Source organism: Dermochelys coriacea, chromosome 16 (assembly GCF_009764565.3).
Source record: "Dermochelys coriacea isolate rDerCor1 chromosome 16, rDerCor1.pri.v4, whole genome shotgun sequence".
In the NCBI taxonomy this organism is placed as follows: Eukaryota; Metazoa; Chordata; order Testudines; family Dermochelyidae; genus Dermochelys; species Dermochelys coriacea.
Genome location: NC_050083.1, coordinates 20,725,843 through 20,743,378, shown reverse-complemented (window position 1 = coordinate 20,743,378; position 17,536 = coordinate 20,725,843). Strand labels below are relative to the sequence as shown.

At 45.0% G+C, this 17,536-nt stretch overlaps 1 protein-coding gene across 4 annotated transcripts in view; it reads left to right on the top strand.

Annotated features, from left to right (window-relative positions):
* Positions 1 to 792: 792 nt before the first annotated feature.
* Positions 793 to 17,536, top strand: part of KCNT1 (potassium sodium-activated channel subfamily T member 1) — a 202,345-nt gene continuing 185,601 nt past the window's right edge. Inside the window, exon 1 of one of the 4 annotated variants that reach the window (XM_043498810.1) lies at positions 793 to 1,084. In XM_043498810.1, the coding sequence (XP_043354745.1) occupies positions 930 to 1,084 (155 nt within the window). In that variant the 5' untranslated portion in view covers positions 793 to 929. The remainder of the gene's footprint in view (positions 1,085 to 17,536) is intronic. The other 3 variants (XM_038374838.2, XM_043498812.1, XM_043498811.1) reach the window with 3 other exon arrangements.

The window sequence follows — 17,536 nt, the reverse complement described above, 5'->3', positions numbered from 1 at the left end:
GGGAGAACCATAAGCAGTCCCAGTGATAGCAGTTCCACACTCTCCAGAAAGGAAGGAAAAAGGGAACAGATTTCTGCAGTCCTCTTCCTTTCCTGTCCCCTCAGCAACCTCCATCCCGGGGGCAGGGGCCAGGGCTACAACAGGCTACTCTCCACCCCCTCAGAGAAGGCAGCTAATAAAAACCACCATGGTAGGGGGGATGATTGATCAGAAACCTATATTCATATATTTAAAAGGGTCTATCCTGAGCTGGGAAAGGCCACGGCACTTTGCATGGCAGAGATGGCAAAGGGATGCTGGCTTTGTTGCCTATGCAATTCTCACAGTGGCCTGCAGATGGTGCCATCGTGCAGGAGAGAAATGCATCTGAAAAAGCTGTGAAAACAGGAGGGGAGAAAAATCAATTTTGTTAAAAAAAACACACACAAATATTTCAGGGAAAATGGAGCAAACTGGTATCTCCCGCCTCCTTTCCAGCTTTGTCTGGTGAGAGCAGCTGCTTGCAATGGACTTTCTCTCCTTGCTGAGCCTGCAGCTCTCCCAAACACCCCAGGGGAAAGTGGAGACAAGCTTGGGAGCAAAGATTTGGATCATCTATTGCATTTAAGGCAGTGAAATCAACCTGATCTCTGCGTTGTTTTTTTGTCCTTTTTTAAATTTAAATGAGGCTCAACTTTATGCTACTTGTTGCTTTGCAAGGAGAAACCCAGGCAGGGAAGACACCAGGGCCGTAAGAGCTGCAGCCACAGGCACTGCCTGCACCATGAAATCTACCAGGCGAGGGGGTAAGGTGTGTTAGTGACCAGTGGCAATGGCTCACCTGGAGCCGGACTCTCCTTGTAAACAATAGCCCTGGGCAGCCTCCAGCCACGCAGCACTCCCATGCTTGGCTCCGTGTCGCCTGACCGGGCACCCTCGCCGCTCTGCAGATGCCTTTCTCAGGGGAAGAGAGGAGCCTTCAGGGGGTCTACAAGTCAACGGTTCAGCAGCAGGATGGGCAAGCCCTGGCAGCTGGGGAGGTGTCTGTGTGCGCCGAGTGCTACACTAACCAGACCTTCGTCTTCGATGATGGCAGCTCCCACAGGTAGCCTCTTTAATGCATCCTGCCCCTTGGTAGAGGGTCAGACTAGATGTCCCTTGCAGTCCCTACGGTTCTGTGTGCCACTCCCCTCCCACCCCGTTTCCCTTCTGCTCTGGACACTCGGGAGATGGGCGAGCAGTGAACCTGGGAAGCCACATCAAGACTCAGAGAGACCCCTGCTAGCCCTAGAGCCATGCCTGGTTCTCTAGCTCAACCTCTTTGATACCAGGGACTGGCTTGCTGCCTTGCTAAACTGTGGCAGGGAGATCTGAGGGACCGGTGCCGGTTCATGGACCGGTCATGGAGAAACACTGCCCCGAGCTCTCCAGCAGCACAGGTGACCTCCTTGGAGTGAGCCCCTCTTCTTTGTAAGGAGTGCTGCAAACCCCTGCTGGGGGTGTATTTAGTTTGTTTGGTTTGTTGTCTTTTAATTTGAGCATTTGCTGAGCCAGACTCATGTGGTTTGCAAGAGGAGGCAGAAAAACTAACACCCACTACCAAAAACAATAAGCACTTTCTCTGCAACAACCTGCCCTAAGACATGCATATCCTGAGGGACATGCAGGACGCACTTAGGGTTGCAATGCAAGGGATCTCTAACTGCTTCTTGGTTCCTAACCATTGCCCTGGGCTGCAAAAGTGTCCTCAATTGTGGAAAAGAAAAGGAGTACTTGTGGCACCTTAGAGGCTAACAAATTTATTTGAGCATAAGCTTTCATGAGCTACAGCTCACTTCATCGGATGCATAGGAAGTGAGCTGTAGCTCACGAAAGCTTACGCTCAAATAATTTTGTTAGTCTCTAAGATGCCACAAGTACTCCTTTTCTTTTTTGCAAATACAGACTAACACGGCTGCTACTCTGAAATCCTCAATTGTAGAAAATGCCCTCATCCCTTTCCACCTTTCTGCCTTTAGTATTAATGTTGTGGAGGCATTGGTTGCTGCCCCATAGCTAAGGCTGAGTTGTTTTCTATTTAAAGCAGAGATTTGCAGTCTTATGTTTATATATTAGACATAGGAATATTTTTGATTTTTAAATATATAAACAGATGCCATGTTCCACAGCAGAGGTGGCTGCATTTCAATGGCTGGAGAAGTGATCCCTCATACAGAACAGTCAGGGTGAAAGGAGCTAGAGGAATGGAAAGATGCTGTTTGCAGTGGGCATTCATGAACTTAACACTAAGAATCAGGGTGAAAGACGGAGACATCATGCTTATTTTGTTCCTCTGTGCCTCAGAATTGCATCTGGTGAGGATTAATAGTTGGGATTTGTATTCTGGTAGCACTTAGAATGGACTGAGCACTGTCCACACACATGAAAACAAAAGCTTGAAATCCAAGGGAGTTTAGATGTAGTGCACCAAATCCTGCACTCCATTATGCCTGTGAAATCCTATGGAAACCAGCAGGTAAATCGAGCCAGAGGCATTGTATGGGTTAAATTGAGGGCAGGATTTGTTCCAGTGGTATGAAGAACACAGGTGATATTCACATAGGAATTGCATCTGGTTACATGGAAATACCACCCTGGTTCTAAGTCCTTGTGAAAAATGACCCTACTAGCTGTAGAGGCTGTGGGACAAATATTATTTGTATGAGGGTAGTGCCTAAAGGCTCCAATCATAGATCAGCTGACAAATTCTATCCTTCATTACCCGTGTAACCTTATTGCCTGAAGTTACACCACTGACCTCCAGGGGGTCGTGTAGGTGTAAGGGAGGGCAGAATCGGGTCCAGTGCTATCAGTTAGCGACAGAGTTTCAGTCTTAGCTGTCAGCTCCTTGGCTGTTGTTGGCTTAGGGCAGAATGAGGACATTTTTTGCCTCTGAATTGGATTAAAAAAAAAAGAGGGGAAGGAGGGGGCTGGAATGCTCTGTAACAAACAGATTGCAGACTGTTTCTATAAACTCCCATGTAGGGATTGGGGATTATGTTTAAGGCCAGAGCAGAGCTCACTGTGAGGGGATGGTGTATACCTTGACTTTTAAAAACCCATGGATTTTAACCATCCTGCTAATGCTTAGGTAGACAATTTGCATAACAAAGGTTATGAAGAACTTTCAGCTCCTTCTCATAAAATGCACAGTGTGATTTTTTCTACTGCGGACTCTTAGCTTAGATTATAAAGAATCCACACTCCTCTACTTCAGTGCTCAGACAAGCTATTCCGGCAGACTGTTAATTCAGATGAAGTAGGAAAGAGTGTCTAGGGATCCTTCATATTAAGTCTGTCCTTGGAGTCATTATAGAGAAAGTTGCTATTACCGTGTGTCACAGTCAATACTGAATGGTGAATTAAAAGCTTTGGTCCGTATTGAGCTAATGGCCTGCTGTACTTTATTTAAAGGTGCTGTTTGAGCTACAATATATGAGGAACACAGAACATCCCCAAAAGCCAAAGTAACTTTCTTTTTGGGGGCATCCCCACAATTTAAGAGAACAGCAGCTGTTAAAATCTACAGGGGAGGGGGAGGTGGAATGCAGCCTTTTTGCCAATAAGTTCCTGTGCCAGGTTTTTGCTTGGAACAATTTTTATGCCAAGGTATAAGTTGTAGCACAGAGGGGCATTGATGTAAATGCTGAAAATCGCTCACCTATGAAACAGTTAGGAGGCCACTCTGTGTGTGTGCAGTAGTAAATATGTTCACTGAAACTGAAGCTTGTTCTTGATGCATTCTACCTTTTCCTAGTAGATCCATTCTGATAACATAGATACAAATATTTACTGCATTGCTATTCAAATTGCCTTATACTCATCCGATGATAGGGTAATTAGGCACATTAAGCTTGCATAAAAATTAATTCTAATTGGACAAGGAAATCTGGATGTGTTGTGCCTACTGGTTTATCATTAGTGAGGATGGATTTCTTCAGAGCCACATCTGCTCATAACAAGTCAAGGAGATTTTCTTTCACTCATAAAAGGTTAAATGGGGGAAGAAGAAAAAATATTAAATAAGAAGTCAACTGAGCGAGTAATTTGTAAATGGGGCTGGACCCTGGATCATGTGAACGACTCATTTATTCGCTCTCCCCATTTTTCTCTCTCACATAACAGTAATATCTGATGAGGATAGGATACCATCATGTATTAGAAAAGGAGAAATACTTCCCCTCCTTCTCCACACCATGTGTGTCTCGGCAAACCCATGGTAGCTCGGCTTCCTCTTGCAGCTTCATCATTTAAAATGTTAACAAAGCCAGTAAAATGTGTGGGTTTTTTTTTTCGTTCTCTGGAAGGAAAAATGTCTTTCTCTGCTCCTAACCCTCTGAAGGTCCTGTTCAATTGGTTTTCTCTTTTGCAGGTGAGTCTTGTTTTTCCCTGTGGCTCTCTGACCTGTCAGGATGGCTGCATTGGCCATCTTGCCTTTAGCAAAAACAGATTCCTAAATTTGCAACTGGGTTCTGTATGAGAGAGAGATTGGGATGCCCCTCTAGTGGCTGCAATTTATGGAAGACTTAAATCCTAACATTACTTGCCACTGATAAGACTTGTACCTCAAGAGATGGACTCATTTGCTGCTGTTTGTATTTCAGTAGCACATAAGAATGGCCATAGTGAGCCAGACAAATGGTCCGTCTAGCCCAGTATCCTGTCTTCAAACAGTGGCCAGTGTCAAATGCTTCAGAGGGAATGATGAGAACAGGGAAATGTATTTAGTGATCCATCCCGTCACCCAGCTTCTGGCAGTCCAAGGTTTAGGAACATCTAGAGCCTGGGGATGTATCCCTGACCACCTGGGCTAATAGCCACTGATGGATCTATCCTCCATCAGCTTATCTAATTTTTTTTAACCTAATTATACTTTTGGCCTTCACAACATCCGTGAGTTCCACAGGTTGTGTGAAGAAGTATTTCCTTATGTTTGTTTTAAACGTGCTGCCTCAAAATTTCATTGAGAGATTCCTAGTTCTTGTGTTATGGGAACAGGTAAATAACACTTTCTGATTCACTTTCTCTACTCTATTTGTGACTGTATAGACCTCTATCATATCCCCCCTTAGTCATCTCTTTTCTAAACTAAACAGTCCCAGTTCTTTAATCTCTACTAATATGGAAACTGTTCCATACGCCTAATCATTTCTGTTGCCCTTCTTTGTACCTTTTCCAATTTTAATATATCTTTTGAGATGGAGTGATCAGAAGTCCATGCAGTATTCAAGGTGTAGCCGTACCAAAGATTTATATAGTGGCATTATGATATCTTCTGATTTATCCCTTTCCTAATGGTTTCTAACATTCTGTTTGCTTTTTTGACTGCCACTGCACATTGAGCAGAGATTTTCAGAGAATTATCCACAATGAATCCAAGATCTTTCTTGAGTAGTAACAGCTAATTTAGAACCCATCATTTTTTATGTATAGTTGGGATGATTTTTTCCAATGTGCCTTACTTTGCACTTATCAATGTTGAATTTCATCTGGCATTTTGTTGTCCAGTCACTCAGTTCTGTGAGATCCCTTTCCGCAGTCAGCTTTGGACTTAACTATCTTGAGTAATTTAGTATGAACTACAAACATTGCCACTTCACTGTTTATCCCCTTTCCCAGATCATTTATGACTATGTTGAACAGCACAGGTTCCAGTACAGATCCTTGGGAGACCCTGCTATTTACCACTTTCCATTGTGAAAATTAACCATTTATTTCTACCCTTCGTTTCATATCTTTTAACCAGTTACTTATCCGTGAGAGGACCTTCCCTCTCATCCCTTGATGGCTTTCTCTGCTTAAAAGCCTTTGAAGTGGGACCTTGTCAAAGGCTTTCTGAAATTCAAGAGCAATATATCAACTGGCTTGTGAGGCATGATTTCCTTTACAAAAGTCATGTTGACTCTTCCCCAACATATTGTGTTAATCTATGTGTCTGATAATACTGTTCTTTCCTGTAGTTCCCACCAATTTGCCTGATACTAAAGTCAGGCTCACCGGCCTATAATTGCCAGGATCGCCTCTGGAGCCTTTTTTAAAAAATGGGCATCACATTAGCTATCCTCCAGTCACCTGGTCCAGAGGCTGATTTAAGTGATAAGTTACGTACCACAGATAGTAGTTCTGCAATTTCACATTTGAGTACCTTCAGAACTCTTGAGTGAACACCATCTAGTCCTGGTGACTTCTTATTGTTTAATTTATCAATTTGTTCCAAAACCTCCTCTAATGACACCTCAATCTGGGACAGTTCCTGAGATTTGTCTCCTAAAAAGAATGGCTCAGGTGGGAGAATCTCCCTCACATCCTTGGCAGTGAAGACCGATGCAATGAATTCATTTAGCTTCTCCACAATGGCCTTGTCTTCCTTGAGTGCTCCTTTAGCACCTCTGTTGTCCAGTGCCCCACTGACTGTTTGGCAGGCTTCCTGCTTCTGATGGACTTACAAAAAGTAACTGCATTTTTTTTTTGGCCTTTTGATAGTTGCTCTTTAAATTTCTTTTTGGCCTGCCTCATTATACTTCTGCTTAACTTGCCAGAGTGTATGCTCCTTTCTATTTCCTCACTAGGGTTTGATTTCCAATTTCTAAAGGATGCCTTTTTGCCTGTAATTGCCTCTTTTACTCTGCTGTTTAGCCATGGTGGCGTGTTTTTTTGGGTTTGAGTCCTGTAGGTTTTTTTCCCGTTTGGGGTATATATTGAGTTTGAGCTCCATTACGATGTATTTAAATAGCTTCCATGCAGCTTGCAGCACGTAGGAGCTCCTGTCATGGGCAAGGACTGCCTGATCCTAGGCGCTACACAAAGGACGTTCCTGCCTCAAAGAGCTTACCTTGCATTCTTTTACTTGAGCAGCCAAGGGTCTTTGATTTCATTCTCCCTGTCTCACGCTGTGGCGTATTTGTCTGCCAGGGTGGCTGTAGATTCGTACCCACTTCTGTGTGCAGGGGAATGAAAGACGGAAGATGTTTTAGGAGCAGAGGGCAGCCTCCTGGCCTAACACGCCTGTCTTCCCCCTCCTGAGTTTTCGGTTTCTCTTAAATTCCCCTGCGTAAATGCTCCTGGGTATCTGTGTACAGAGATCAAACACTGGCAGGGCACCTCTCCCCCCAGCCCTCTTATTTATGTTAGAACAGCAAGGGAATGATCCTTTGCATTCACCATCCCCTTTATTTACATGACGGAGTTAGACCAGGAATACTTTGTCTTCTTGAGCCTTTATCTAAACCATGTAATCCTGTGTCATCACATTCCTGTCTAAATGGACTTTGGCTATGCTATCCCCATTAAGGTCAACAGCAGGCACCTGCCCAAATTCATCCCCATTGTCTTGAAATGTTGGGGAAAATAAGAGCAAGTGAGGAAATCGGTCATTTCCCTCTCTCACAATGTCTGTCTCAAATGCTATCCTGCATGCCGCTCTGGGTGCGTGTGTGTCTTTATCAATTTTTTTTGTTCCTCTTCGTGCAACAGTAATGGGATAAGAACCCCATTCCACTGCAATACTTCCCAAGGTATTTGCCCTGCGAGATTCCTCCAAAGAGAAAGCAAAGAGTTAATTGTAAGTGTGCTTTAATTTGTAAAATATGTCCGGCCAGGAACATCCTGCTCAGCAATTCTTGGCTCCCACAAGGCATAAGTAACTTAAATTTTGCCTTCCTGTCTCACGGGAAATGTTGTGAATGTTTATACAGCGAGGCGGTCAGCCAGCCAGGGGAGTGCACTGTCTCCTCTGGGTTAGAAACTCTTTTCTCCTTCTTGACCATGTAAGGGAACTCGGGTAAGTAGTGACGAGGACTTAGCAGCAATAAGAAAAGGCTCACACAAAAATAACCTACACAAATATAGAACCAGAGAGAGAGGGTGACTCAAGCAGCTGGAGAGTTGGCTTTTCTCTATACTACCTCCAGTGCATATGGTTTATTTCAGAAGAAAGAGGTGGAGCAAGATGACACTTGTGACAGGTGGTGAAGCCAAGGCTGTTTCTGCTGGAGAAGCTGTTTAGGAAAGTTGTATCTTTGCATAAGACGTATGTGGCTTTTTTCATGTCTTCTCACATATTTTTAGCCTCTCTTACCGAAGATATGTCAGTCCGTCCCGAAGATTTTGCTGATACGTCTCGGGGAATACTGGATGCTTCTATTTATATTTGGAGTACATTAGGTAGAATTATGTGTAGTCAGGAAGGATACAATTGGGCTGGTTTAAATACTAACCATTAGCTTGGAGAGCAGGGTGTTTTGGGGAGACGTGCAGCTGTACTGACTGAGTCAACTGTTCCAAAGTAACAGCTTGAGAATTAGGTCCCAGAGCGGCAATAAGAGAGGTCTTTAAGAATTATTGAAACTGCACCTCTGAGAATGGTGCTATTGACTACAATGGTCCTGCTTTCCCAGGATTAGATTAAAACATGTGGTAGGTTTTTCCCCTCTTTTGGTTTGGTTTGGTTTTGTGAAGTGAGTTTAACTGATCAAACAATCCTCTATATCAGCAGAGGAGATGCAGCAGTGCCCTTCCACTGTGTTTAACCCTCATTCAGAGGTCTGCTTCTAGGAGCCAGAAGGCAGTTTGCTTGTATGTTCTTCCATTTTTTGCTCTCTGTTGATGGTTGTGCCTATTAATGCTGGCTGTGGTTGGCTTTCTCCACTCGGCCACCATGAACTGGACAGGAACCCACTGAATTTATTTCATGTAGATCATCAAGCACCCAGTAGATGATTATGCTTTTTATTCATTCATGACCGTGGTAGGATTCAAAGCAGTGTCCTTCAGGTAAAATGCTCCATATCTCATTAGGAATTTCCTGGGTCATCCAGGTAAGGCTAATTATGGACCCCGAGGAAGCTGTTTGCCTGCTCTCCTAGCTGTAGTTGAAATTCTGCCATCACTTGAGTCTTTAAGTCAAGAATGAGTATCTTTCTGAAAGATCTGCTGTAGCTCAACCAGAAATTATGGACTTGATGCAGAAATTACTGGGTGAGGGTCTTGGAATAGACTCTCTGGTGCCCAGTTCATTAGACCATGCAGCTTCCAGTACTTTGTATTTTAGTTGAATATTTATCTAACTTGGAGTCAGAGCTGTGCCAAGGGCCTGAGTGGGACAAAGCAGCTGTTTTATAGAGTCTTGCATGCATGTTAGTGAAGGATAGTTTTAAAATTGTCCCTTGTCCCTCTGCTGTGTCTGGGCTGTTCAGTGAGGTATAGAAATTCCCTAGGAAGTCATCCTGCTCCTACTGAGGTGTGTCTCACATTCTGGGACACAGTGCAGCTGGTCTTGCACAGATGATGTAATAAACACCTCTGAATGGTATCTATAGTTGGGATGAAGGCACACTCAGTGGTCTTTAAATTTTCCATTTTCTGAGTAGCGCAAAGTCCATCTGGTAGAATTTGCACTGAATTAAACTCTGTTACTTGTTAGTAACTAACTATTCCAGGCATAATTACCTGCTTTCACCTTTATTTAAAAAAATAAAGGAAGATTTGTCAGCTTCTCTTCCTTTGGCTGGCAGCTGGGATCTCAGTTCTTGGAATGGAATCTTGGTCTTTTCTTGCTTCAGAAATAATTGCAACATAGGGGATTAGCTGTTGAGAACACCATAAAATTACAAGGCCAGTCATTGCTGAAGTGTGCTTGTAAAGCAGCGATAAAGAGGAATTGTGGTCCTTTCTGCCTGAGTTGGTTTTCTCAGTCATGCTTGAGATCACCTGAGCCATCTGATATTCACATTGCAATGAGCTCACCAGTAGGTGGAACTGCTGAGGCTGAAAATGGAATACATCCTAACACACATGTATATCTCTGGGAAAGGACTTCTGGGGTTTCCCTCGTATTGAGTTACTTTCACCATATTGGTTCCATAGCGTTAAATGTGCTGAGTTCCAGTTGTTGGGTATTGTTGGGCTCTAGAATGGTCTTGTAGCAGCTTCAGTAGAAGAACAGCAAAGTAGGACGCTGCCCCTGCTCAGAGTGGCTATGGCCCACAATAATGTTTTACACTCTCCCAGTTCTCCATGACAGTGACGTCTTCCACCCTGGCCTTCAAGGGCTGCCCGAGATTCTCTTTGAAGCCCATCAGTGCTGCCTTTAAATCAGCCCAAGAGGATGCTGGAACGACTGACTTATTCATTCTTCTCCGGCAACTTCCTGGGCTTATGTGTAGGTTAGAAAGCCAGCCTCCCACATCTTCCCAGCTTTGTTCCTTGCTGTAAAGCTGAACACACATGCCTGGTCAGGGAAAGCACTTCCCCCTCCCATTTCCCTCTATTATTTGCTGACTTTCAGTGCCCTTTGCTTACTGGAACAGGTTGCACACGCTGGATCTGTAGCTCTGAGGCATTGGCATGGTGCTCCTTGCCCCCATCTATGTGTGGTTACAGGGAGAGAAGGATTTTCCCAGCACAACAGTCACAGAATTGGCACTTTATAGCTTCTCTGGGTGTGTTTGAGTTAGACTGTGCATTGGCAAATATTACTGGAGCAAATTACCCCACTCGAAAAAGCAAGGCACAAGCAAGATGCTTTCTGTGCTGTGGGAAGTCAGACGTGCTCTTAGCTCCTGGAATAAATGACCCAAGGGACCAGGAAACTCCGTTTTGAGATGTGTTTGTAAACACTGCTGATAGAGCTCAGTGGTTTGAACATTGGCCTGGGTTGTGAGTTCAATCCTTGAGGAGGCCATTTAGGGATCTGGGGCAAAAATTGGGGATTGGTCCTGCTTTGAGCAGGGGGTTGGACTAGATGACCTCCTGAGGTCCCTTCTAACCCTGATATTCTATGACTTTCTATGGGACCAGTCAGAAAAATGGATGTAAATAGGAAGGCTGAGGAGAGCCAGGCCTGGTGGGAAATTGCTGTATTGCTAATAGGATTTATATCCCCTTTATCCTCTTGTGCAGGTAGTGGCAGCAAAAAGGTTGATCTTTGTGCCAAGGCTGTATCAGAAGCTTCTGACATGCGAATTGCTGTCTTTTTACCTTAATCATCTGTTTAGGGCTTAAATTCATTAGCAGTTGATTGGCATGGAACTTAATCCTGTTATTAGAGCAGCGCATGCTAGCACTCCTCTAACGAAAGGCCTGGCAGCATTTCAGTTCTGGACCTGCATGATTTTCAAAGGGTCTGGCAGCTATCAAAATCTTCTCTAGGGTTTAACTGGATCTGGAGAAGAGCTTGTTGGTAAGGAACGTGCAAATGGCGGCTTGTCTTTCAGTTGCAGCAATGTGAATCCTTTTCAGAATTTGCCTTCACAAGGTTGCTTGGGAATCAGCTCTTTATTTTTAAAATGAGCTTGTACAAACCTATTGGCTTCATTACAAACTGGACCCCATGCTGAGAACAAAGGCCCCTTGCCCTGTGCAAGAGGGCTACATGCACTGCACAGGTCTCTAGCTGCTCAGAAAAGGCCTAGAGCCACAGTGCTGTGCACAGGGCAGCCTGCATTTCAGAGGGTAGGCTCATAAAAAGCAGATTTATTTTAACACTTAAGTGGCACTCGTGGCTTCTAGGGTGGGCATTTCCTGCAGCCGCGCACCTTAGAGGGAACACCGGTTGTTGGCCTATTGCTCAATCCCCAGCATGGAGGACCAGTGGGCTGCTTTTCCTCTGGTCCCCCCTTTGACTTGTCTGGCTTGAGTGGCCCTACCAGAGTTAAAACTCCTAGCTGTCAGCGTCATGGGAACACACAAGCCTTTTTGCTTGCTTCAGGGTGCAGCCTTCAGGATAGGCAGGGATGGTTGAGCCTTATTCGTACCCTAAGCAATGTGTGATGTTGCGGGAAGGATTCAGATTTAGAGGTGATCTACACTGGTACTGCCCCTGTTGGGAAATTTCAGAGTGAAACAGACACCTAGGATAGACAAAGCCATGCCGCTGAGTCTGTGATGGTGCCAATATATGGTGCATTTCATTAGTCACCTTTTTGCCTAAATACATGAGCTGTGGACTGTGTGTATTTTTATTTCACTATTGTTAACCAACAAAAGGGCGTTTTATGGTTGAGATGTTCAAAGGATTAGTGATTTTGGGTGCTTCCATTTTTAGCTACCCACCTTGGGACATCTCAAAGGGACCTCAGGGCAGGAGCTCGCACCATCTGAAAATCAGGCCCCTTTTTAAGGTGTCTTGCATTGGGGTCTCTCACAGTCGAAGCACCTGGAATCCCAAGTCACTGCTGAAAATTGTGGCCTGAAGTTCTACCTGCTCCTTGTCATTACAGGGTGAGATATTACCTGTAATACGCTCCACTACAAAATCCAACAAAGCACTCTACCAGCCAGATTGTAACAAACCCCCAAAATCCCTCCCCCAAATGCTCTCCCTCTTCCTGCTGCAAGACCTAGAGAAATAAATGGTCTTTGCAGCCTGTCCAGAAGGCTCTTTTTGGGAATGAATCCCAAAGTCAAAGTCTTCTCCTGAGAAACATTTTGCCACCAATGCTTCCCTTTTAAACCAGGGGTTGGTGGCTGGATCTCTTATGCTGTTTGCTGGTGTGGGTCCAATGGGGGAATAGGTGCTCTCTGTTATATGGCAGAAAGGTTGGTTGTATGGATCCCTTTGGGCAGATTCCACCCTGAGCGTTATACAAGAATGATCCTTGTATGCAGATCTGCTGCACAATGAGCTTCCCGAATCAAGTACTCAGAACCTGATCTTGACCTTTCAAGGACAGAGAGAATTCTGCTAGGAACGTTTTAGTGCCAGGGCAGGTCAGTCAAGTTTTAATTGGCTCTAATTAGCATCCCTGCAAGCTGTCTTCACTCCAGTTGAGTTCCACTCAGCTGCAAAAGTGAGAACATCAGAGAAGTCCCTTCCAATCTGACCCAGAAGGGTGAAAGACAAACATATTAAGGAATGTGGCCATAGGAAAATAAGGGTGCAGGAATTGATCAGTTAAACTGAATTGCACTGTATTTGCATATTTACACAATAGACTATAATGATTGCGAATGAACCATTATGCGCTATTGTCTGCCTGTCATTCTGATCAACTGTATTAGGCACTTGCTTCGCTCTGTCATTAACTTTCCTGGGAGGTTGGGGGATGGAGGTTTGGCTGATTATTTAACAGTACACTGAGAAAGCTGTGTAGTTCAATGGATAACGCACTGGGCTGGGAGTCAGGAGACCTGAGGTTGTTCCCAGCTGCTGCACTGGTATGCGTCCTTGGGCATTGGTTTCATTGTTAGGTTGCAGGCTCTCTGGGGGAGGGCCATATTTTGGGCAGCACCCAACATGATGGGAGCTCAATCCTGATTGGGACCTTTGGGCGCCACCCCAATAGGGTCACGTAGAATCTATATAAAATATGCCAGGTGGAAAAGTTCAGGTTCAGTCATTTGGCTCCATCTCACTAATGGAAGAAATTAACCATGACTCCTTCCTCCCTTCCCCAGCTATATTCAAATAACATTCCAGGCCTGAGCCACAAAAGCAAAGAGGCTGAGAATTAAAACTACAACTCTAGAAAATCAGCAAGGCTGGAAATTTCTAGGCCCCTGTGTTAACTATTAGACCTTTCTGTGATGTTGCACTCCATATGTTTTATGGAAATGTGGTTATGAGAGTGAAATATGATGTAACTGGAATATGCTGTATGCAAAAGGTCTCTATCATAACGAAGGTTATAACCTACTGAATATATTCCTCCTATTTGTATGCATGTATCATTCTTGTATCTGAAGCTAGAAATATGAAGTATAACTCTGAGGTCCTATTGTAATTATGCAAAGTGTGGGTCATTAATGATGGTTTAGAATCTTGATGGCTCCCATTGACTCAGACAATTAGTTGTAAATGGTTTATTTACCTGCAAACCTTCCTGTGTACATATGGGCCAACCCAGGAAGAATGGAGACTAGGGGGTCTTACAGTGACACGTGACCATCATGTCACATGATGCTGGAAACCATTTTAATCCTTGTACTTTTCCATTGATGAGGCGGGGTGGGGACAAGCACAGACAAAAGATTCCTGCCTGATGCCAAAGCTATAAAAGGGGGTGGAGCAGGACAAAGGTGGTGGCCAGTCATGAGAAAATCCTGGCTTACCACCTGAGAAGTCTGTGGATCTAACAAAGACTGTACCGGGGAAAGGATTGAGCCCAGACTAGGAAGGAGTCTAGTCTGTGAAAGAAGCTTATTGGAACATCTTCAAGGGTGAGATATTACCTGTAATCAGTTTCTTAATGTATTAGGCTTAGGTGCTCGAGAGAGGTAACCTGCTGAGCTGTTTTTAGTTAAAGTCTGCAGCTTTAGGGGCATGGCCCAGACCCTAGGTCTGTGTTGCAGCATGTCTGTCTCAACAAGGCAGGGTTCTGGAGTCCCAAGCTGGCAGGTAAAATGGGCTCAGAGGTAATTTCAGTACATCTGGTGACAGTCCCAAGGGGGTCTCTGTGACGGAACCTGTCACACTTTCTTTTAGTGCTTTCCTACCAAGAAAGGTTTCTGAGCATAAAACACAGAGTCATTTACTTTTCAGGAGGCTTTTCATAATTGCTCTTACCCTGTTTGCTAATTGCCAAAGCCCTTTGGGTTGATTCCAGGGTATGCGTCTTGAATTGGCCTCAGGACTGCATCCACAGCTCCCATTAAGGAACGGGTGCTTTGTGTGTGCTCTCTAGATTGTATTTTTCCCCCTGTAATATCTGCTCCAATGCTGCCTAATGCTTTTTATCCATCCACCGGAACAAATGTCTTTTCCCTAAGAGCATGAATCTGCCTCCTTTAGGCAATTTGTGGAGATTCCTGCTGGGGCATGGGAGCTGTGCAGAACCTTTTCAGAGAGGTGGGGATGATGCATGCGGAGCCCATATCAGGCCTGTAAACACATATGAACCTTGGAACCATTATCTTAGTGGCAATTACACATCTGGGTAAGGCGCTGGTGAGGCTATACACTCTTGCAGATCTCCCATAGTGGGATTTCCTTAATGAGGTGGATAATGCAATGACCCCCCTCCCAATGGCATGTACAGTGAGGTCAGCCATGATAACAAGAGGAATTAGTCCTCATGCTGCAGAGCACAAGTGGGGTCAGGAAGGCACCTTGCACCAAATCACTGCCCTGCATAATTGGTGTGCACCTAAACAGTTACACCTGGGTGCCTGTGTGTAGGTCCCACTTAATAAGCACTTCTTAGGCTCTGATTCTGCCCATATGGATCACTATTGGAGGGGGAAGGAGTCTCACTGTTTGCTCCAATCAGCAGAGAGGAATGCATGGCTCGAGTTCAGTCTGCTGACCTCAGTAGTGTCTAGGCTTGAGGCTCTTGGGGAACAGCAGAGGCATCTGCTTTGCCTCTCCTCTCCACGCCCAGCTGCTTCTTCCATGGCTGCCCCCTAGCATCTGCCTGGGAGACCTGGAGAGAACTCTCTTCCCTGACTTCCCCCCAAATCAGTATTCTCAAATACCAGATGTGAGTGCCTGGGTCATTCCTGTCTTTTAAAATATTCTCTCTCTTTGGGAAACCCCAGGTATAATTTTCCTGTCTCCTTGACTTAGTCCGCTCTGATGCCCTGGGTGAACCTCCGTTCAGTCCAAACAGTGCTCCAAGGCTTTATAAGGGATTAGCGCTCTTTTCATCGGTATCTGGGGCATGCTTTTTATCTGCCTATTTCCCTTTGCCTTTTGTAGTGAGGAGCTGTTTATTCTTAAAGAGAAGAGTCCAGTCTGCTGCCACTATGCATGGACCATCCCTTAGCCGAGGTGGGAATTGTGGCGCCCATAGAAAACAGATCAGGCACCTTTTTAGTATTGTGCTTTCTTATGGAACACGGGGCAAAGGGTATATTTTCCTTCTCTTTGAAACAGGGCAAGAGGGACTGTAATGTGTAATAGGTAGAGGCGGAAACTGGGATTCAGGACTCCTGGTTTCTATTCTAGGCTACGTAGCGGACTCACTTTGTGACCTGGCAGGGGATGGGCACCAGGAAAGACGCTTAATATGACTGTGGTTTAATGTCTCTCTAGGAAAAATGGGGATAATAATACTGACGTGCTCCTTTCACCTGCTGGGAGATTTGATTAATAGCTTTTTGAAGGACCTTGAGATGAGGCACTCATACTGCTGTGGTGATGGCCCTGTAAATCCTTAAATGAAAGATGCTATGGAAGTGCATTTTGTCATTAGAAGTGAGTTAGCAGTGAGTTGGGGAGGAAGGATGCCTTTGGGGTTAAAGCACTAGGCTGGGATCTAGGAGATCTGGGCTTCAATTCCCTTACTTCACCAAAGATTTCTTTGGACAAGTCTCTGGTTGGTGCCTCGCATCCCAGTCTGTAATTGGCACGGTGAGCCATTCCTCCCACAAAGGGGTGTTGGGAGGCCAAATCCCTAAGTGTTTTGGAGATGCTTGGATACAATGGTGACGGGGCTGTTTAAGTACCTAGGCAGATCCTAACTGCCGCAACAGTGCAGTAAATTACCTTATCACTTGGACAGTAGGTAGCCATGAAAAATGAGTGCATTACTTATCATGAAGTGAGTAATGTACTCAGCTCAGTAGCTTTTTATATTCAATCCTAATTATGGCTCTTTAAATATTTGAAGACCTCCTCTAATAGAGTGCTGGTGGCAGTATTAGCATCAAGGCACTGGTGGACTTCTCTGCAGGAACATCATCATCAGGCACACCCCACTTTCAATCAGTGCCTTTACATTTCCCCCCCTCTTTTTAATAAAAACAGGTTTTACTCATTGGGCAGAAGGCAGGAAAGCCACAATTGTTTTAATTGCCTGATAGACAAGAAAATGTTTCCCAAGAGGGTGCTGGATTTCGTTTCCATTCCAGTATGTAATATATCAGCATGGTTTTAAAATTCCTGTGCTCTTCAGCTCTAGGTAGTTTCTTAATACCGTAAACTGACTCAAGGGAGAGTACAGCACAGGAGAGGAGACTTTTCTTCTCTTTTATTTTGTCTTCTTTTGGTGGCCATAGGTATTGGCCTCTGATACATCTCCGTGGTTTGCATATAAGTTCTGACCAGCAGGGACAGTGTCGCTGGCCACACTGCCTTCATCAGAACAGCCCTTCTGGGCACACACAGGCAAACAGGCATCTGTGTGGGAGGCTGACTGACCAGTGTGTGACTCTTGGATCTGGGCCATGTGGACTCGAAGCTTTGTACCATGCAAATGAACTCCATATGGCTGCTGGGAGCCTGGAGCATTCCACGCAGCATTCTGTGCTCCGGCTCCAGCAGCATGCGAGAGTCAGCGATGGGCTTGACTTCTGTGTGCACTACATACAAGAGAGCTGTCTGAGCCCAGACTGCCTTTCTGCTGACGCACCTGATGCTCAGACGGCCTCTGTGTTTTCATGTTGTCCGCGCTGTGTTTTGTCGAGCGCTTGCTGGGTGATGGGAGAAGAGGCGAACTCTGGATCTTCAAAGAGAAACTGGTAGGGAAGAAGCCATTTCTGTCTCTCCCCCAAACAAACAGCTGCACCTGTCAGCACACAGGGTTGTGTAATACAGCCCTGCCTGGCACTGGAGGCTGTGTGGGGAATCAGGCAGTGAGGA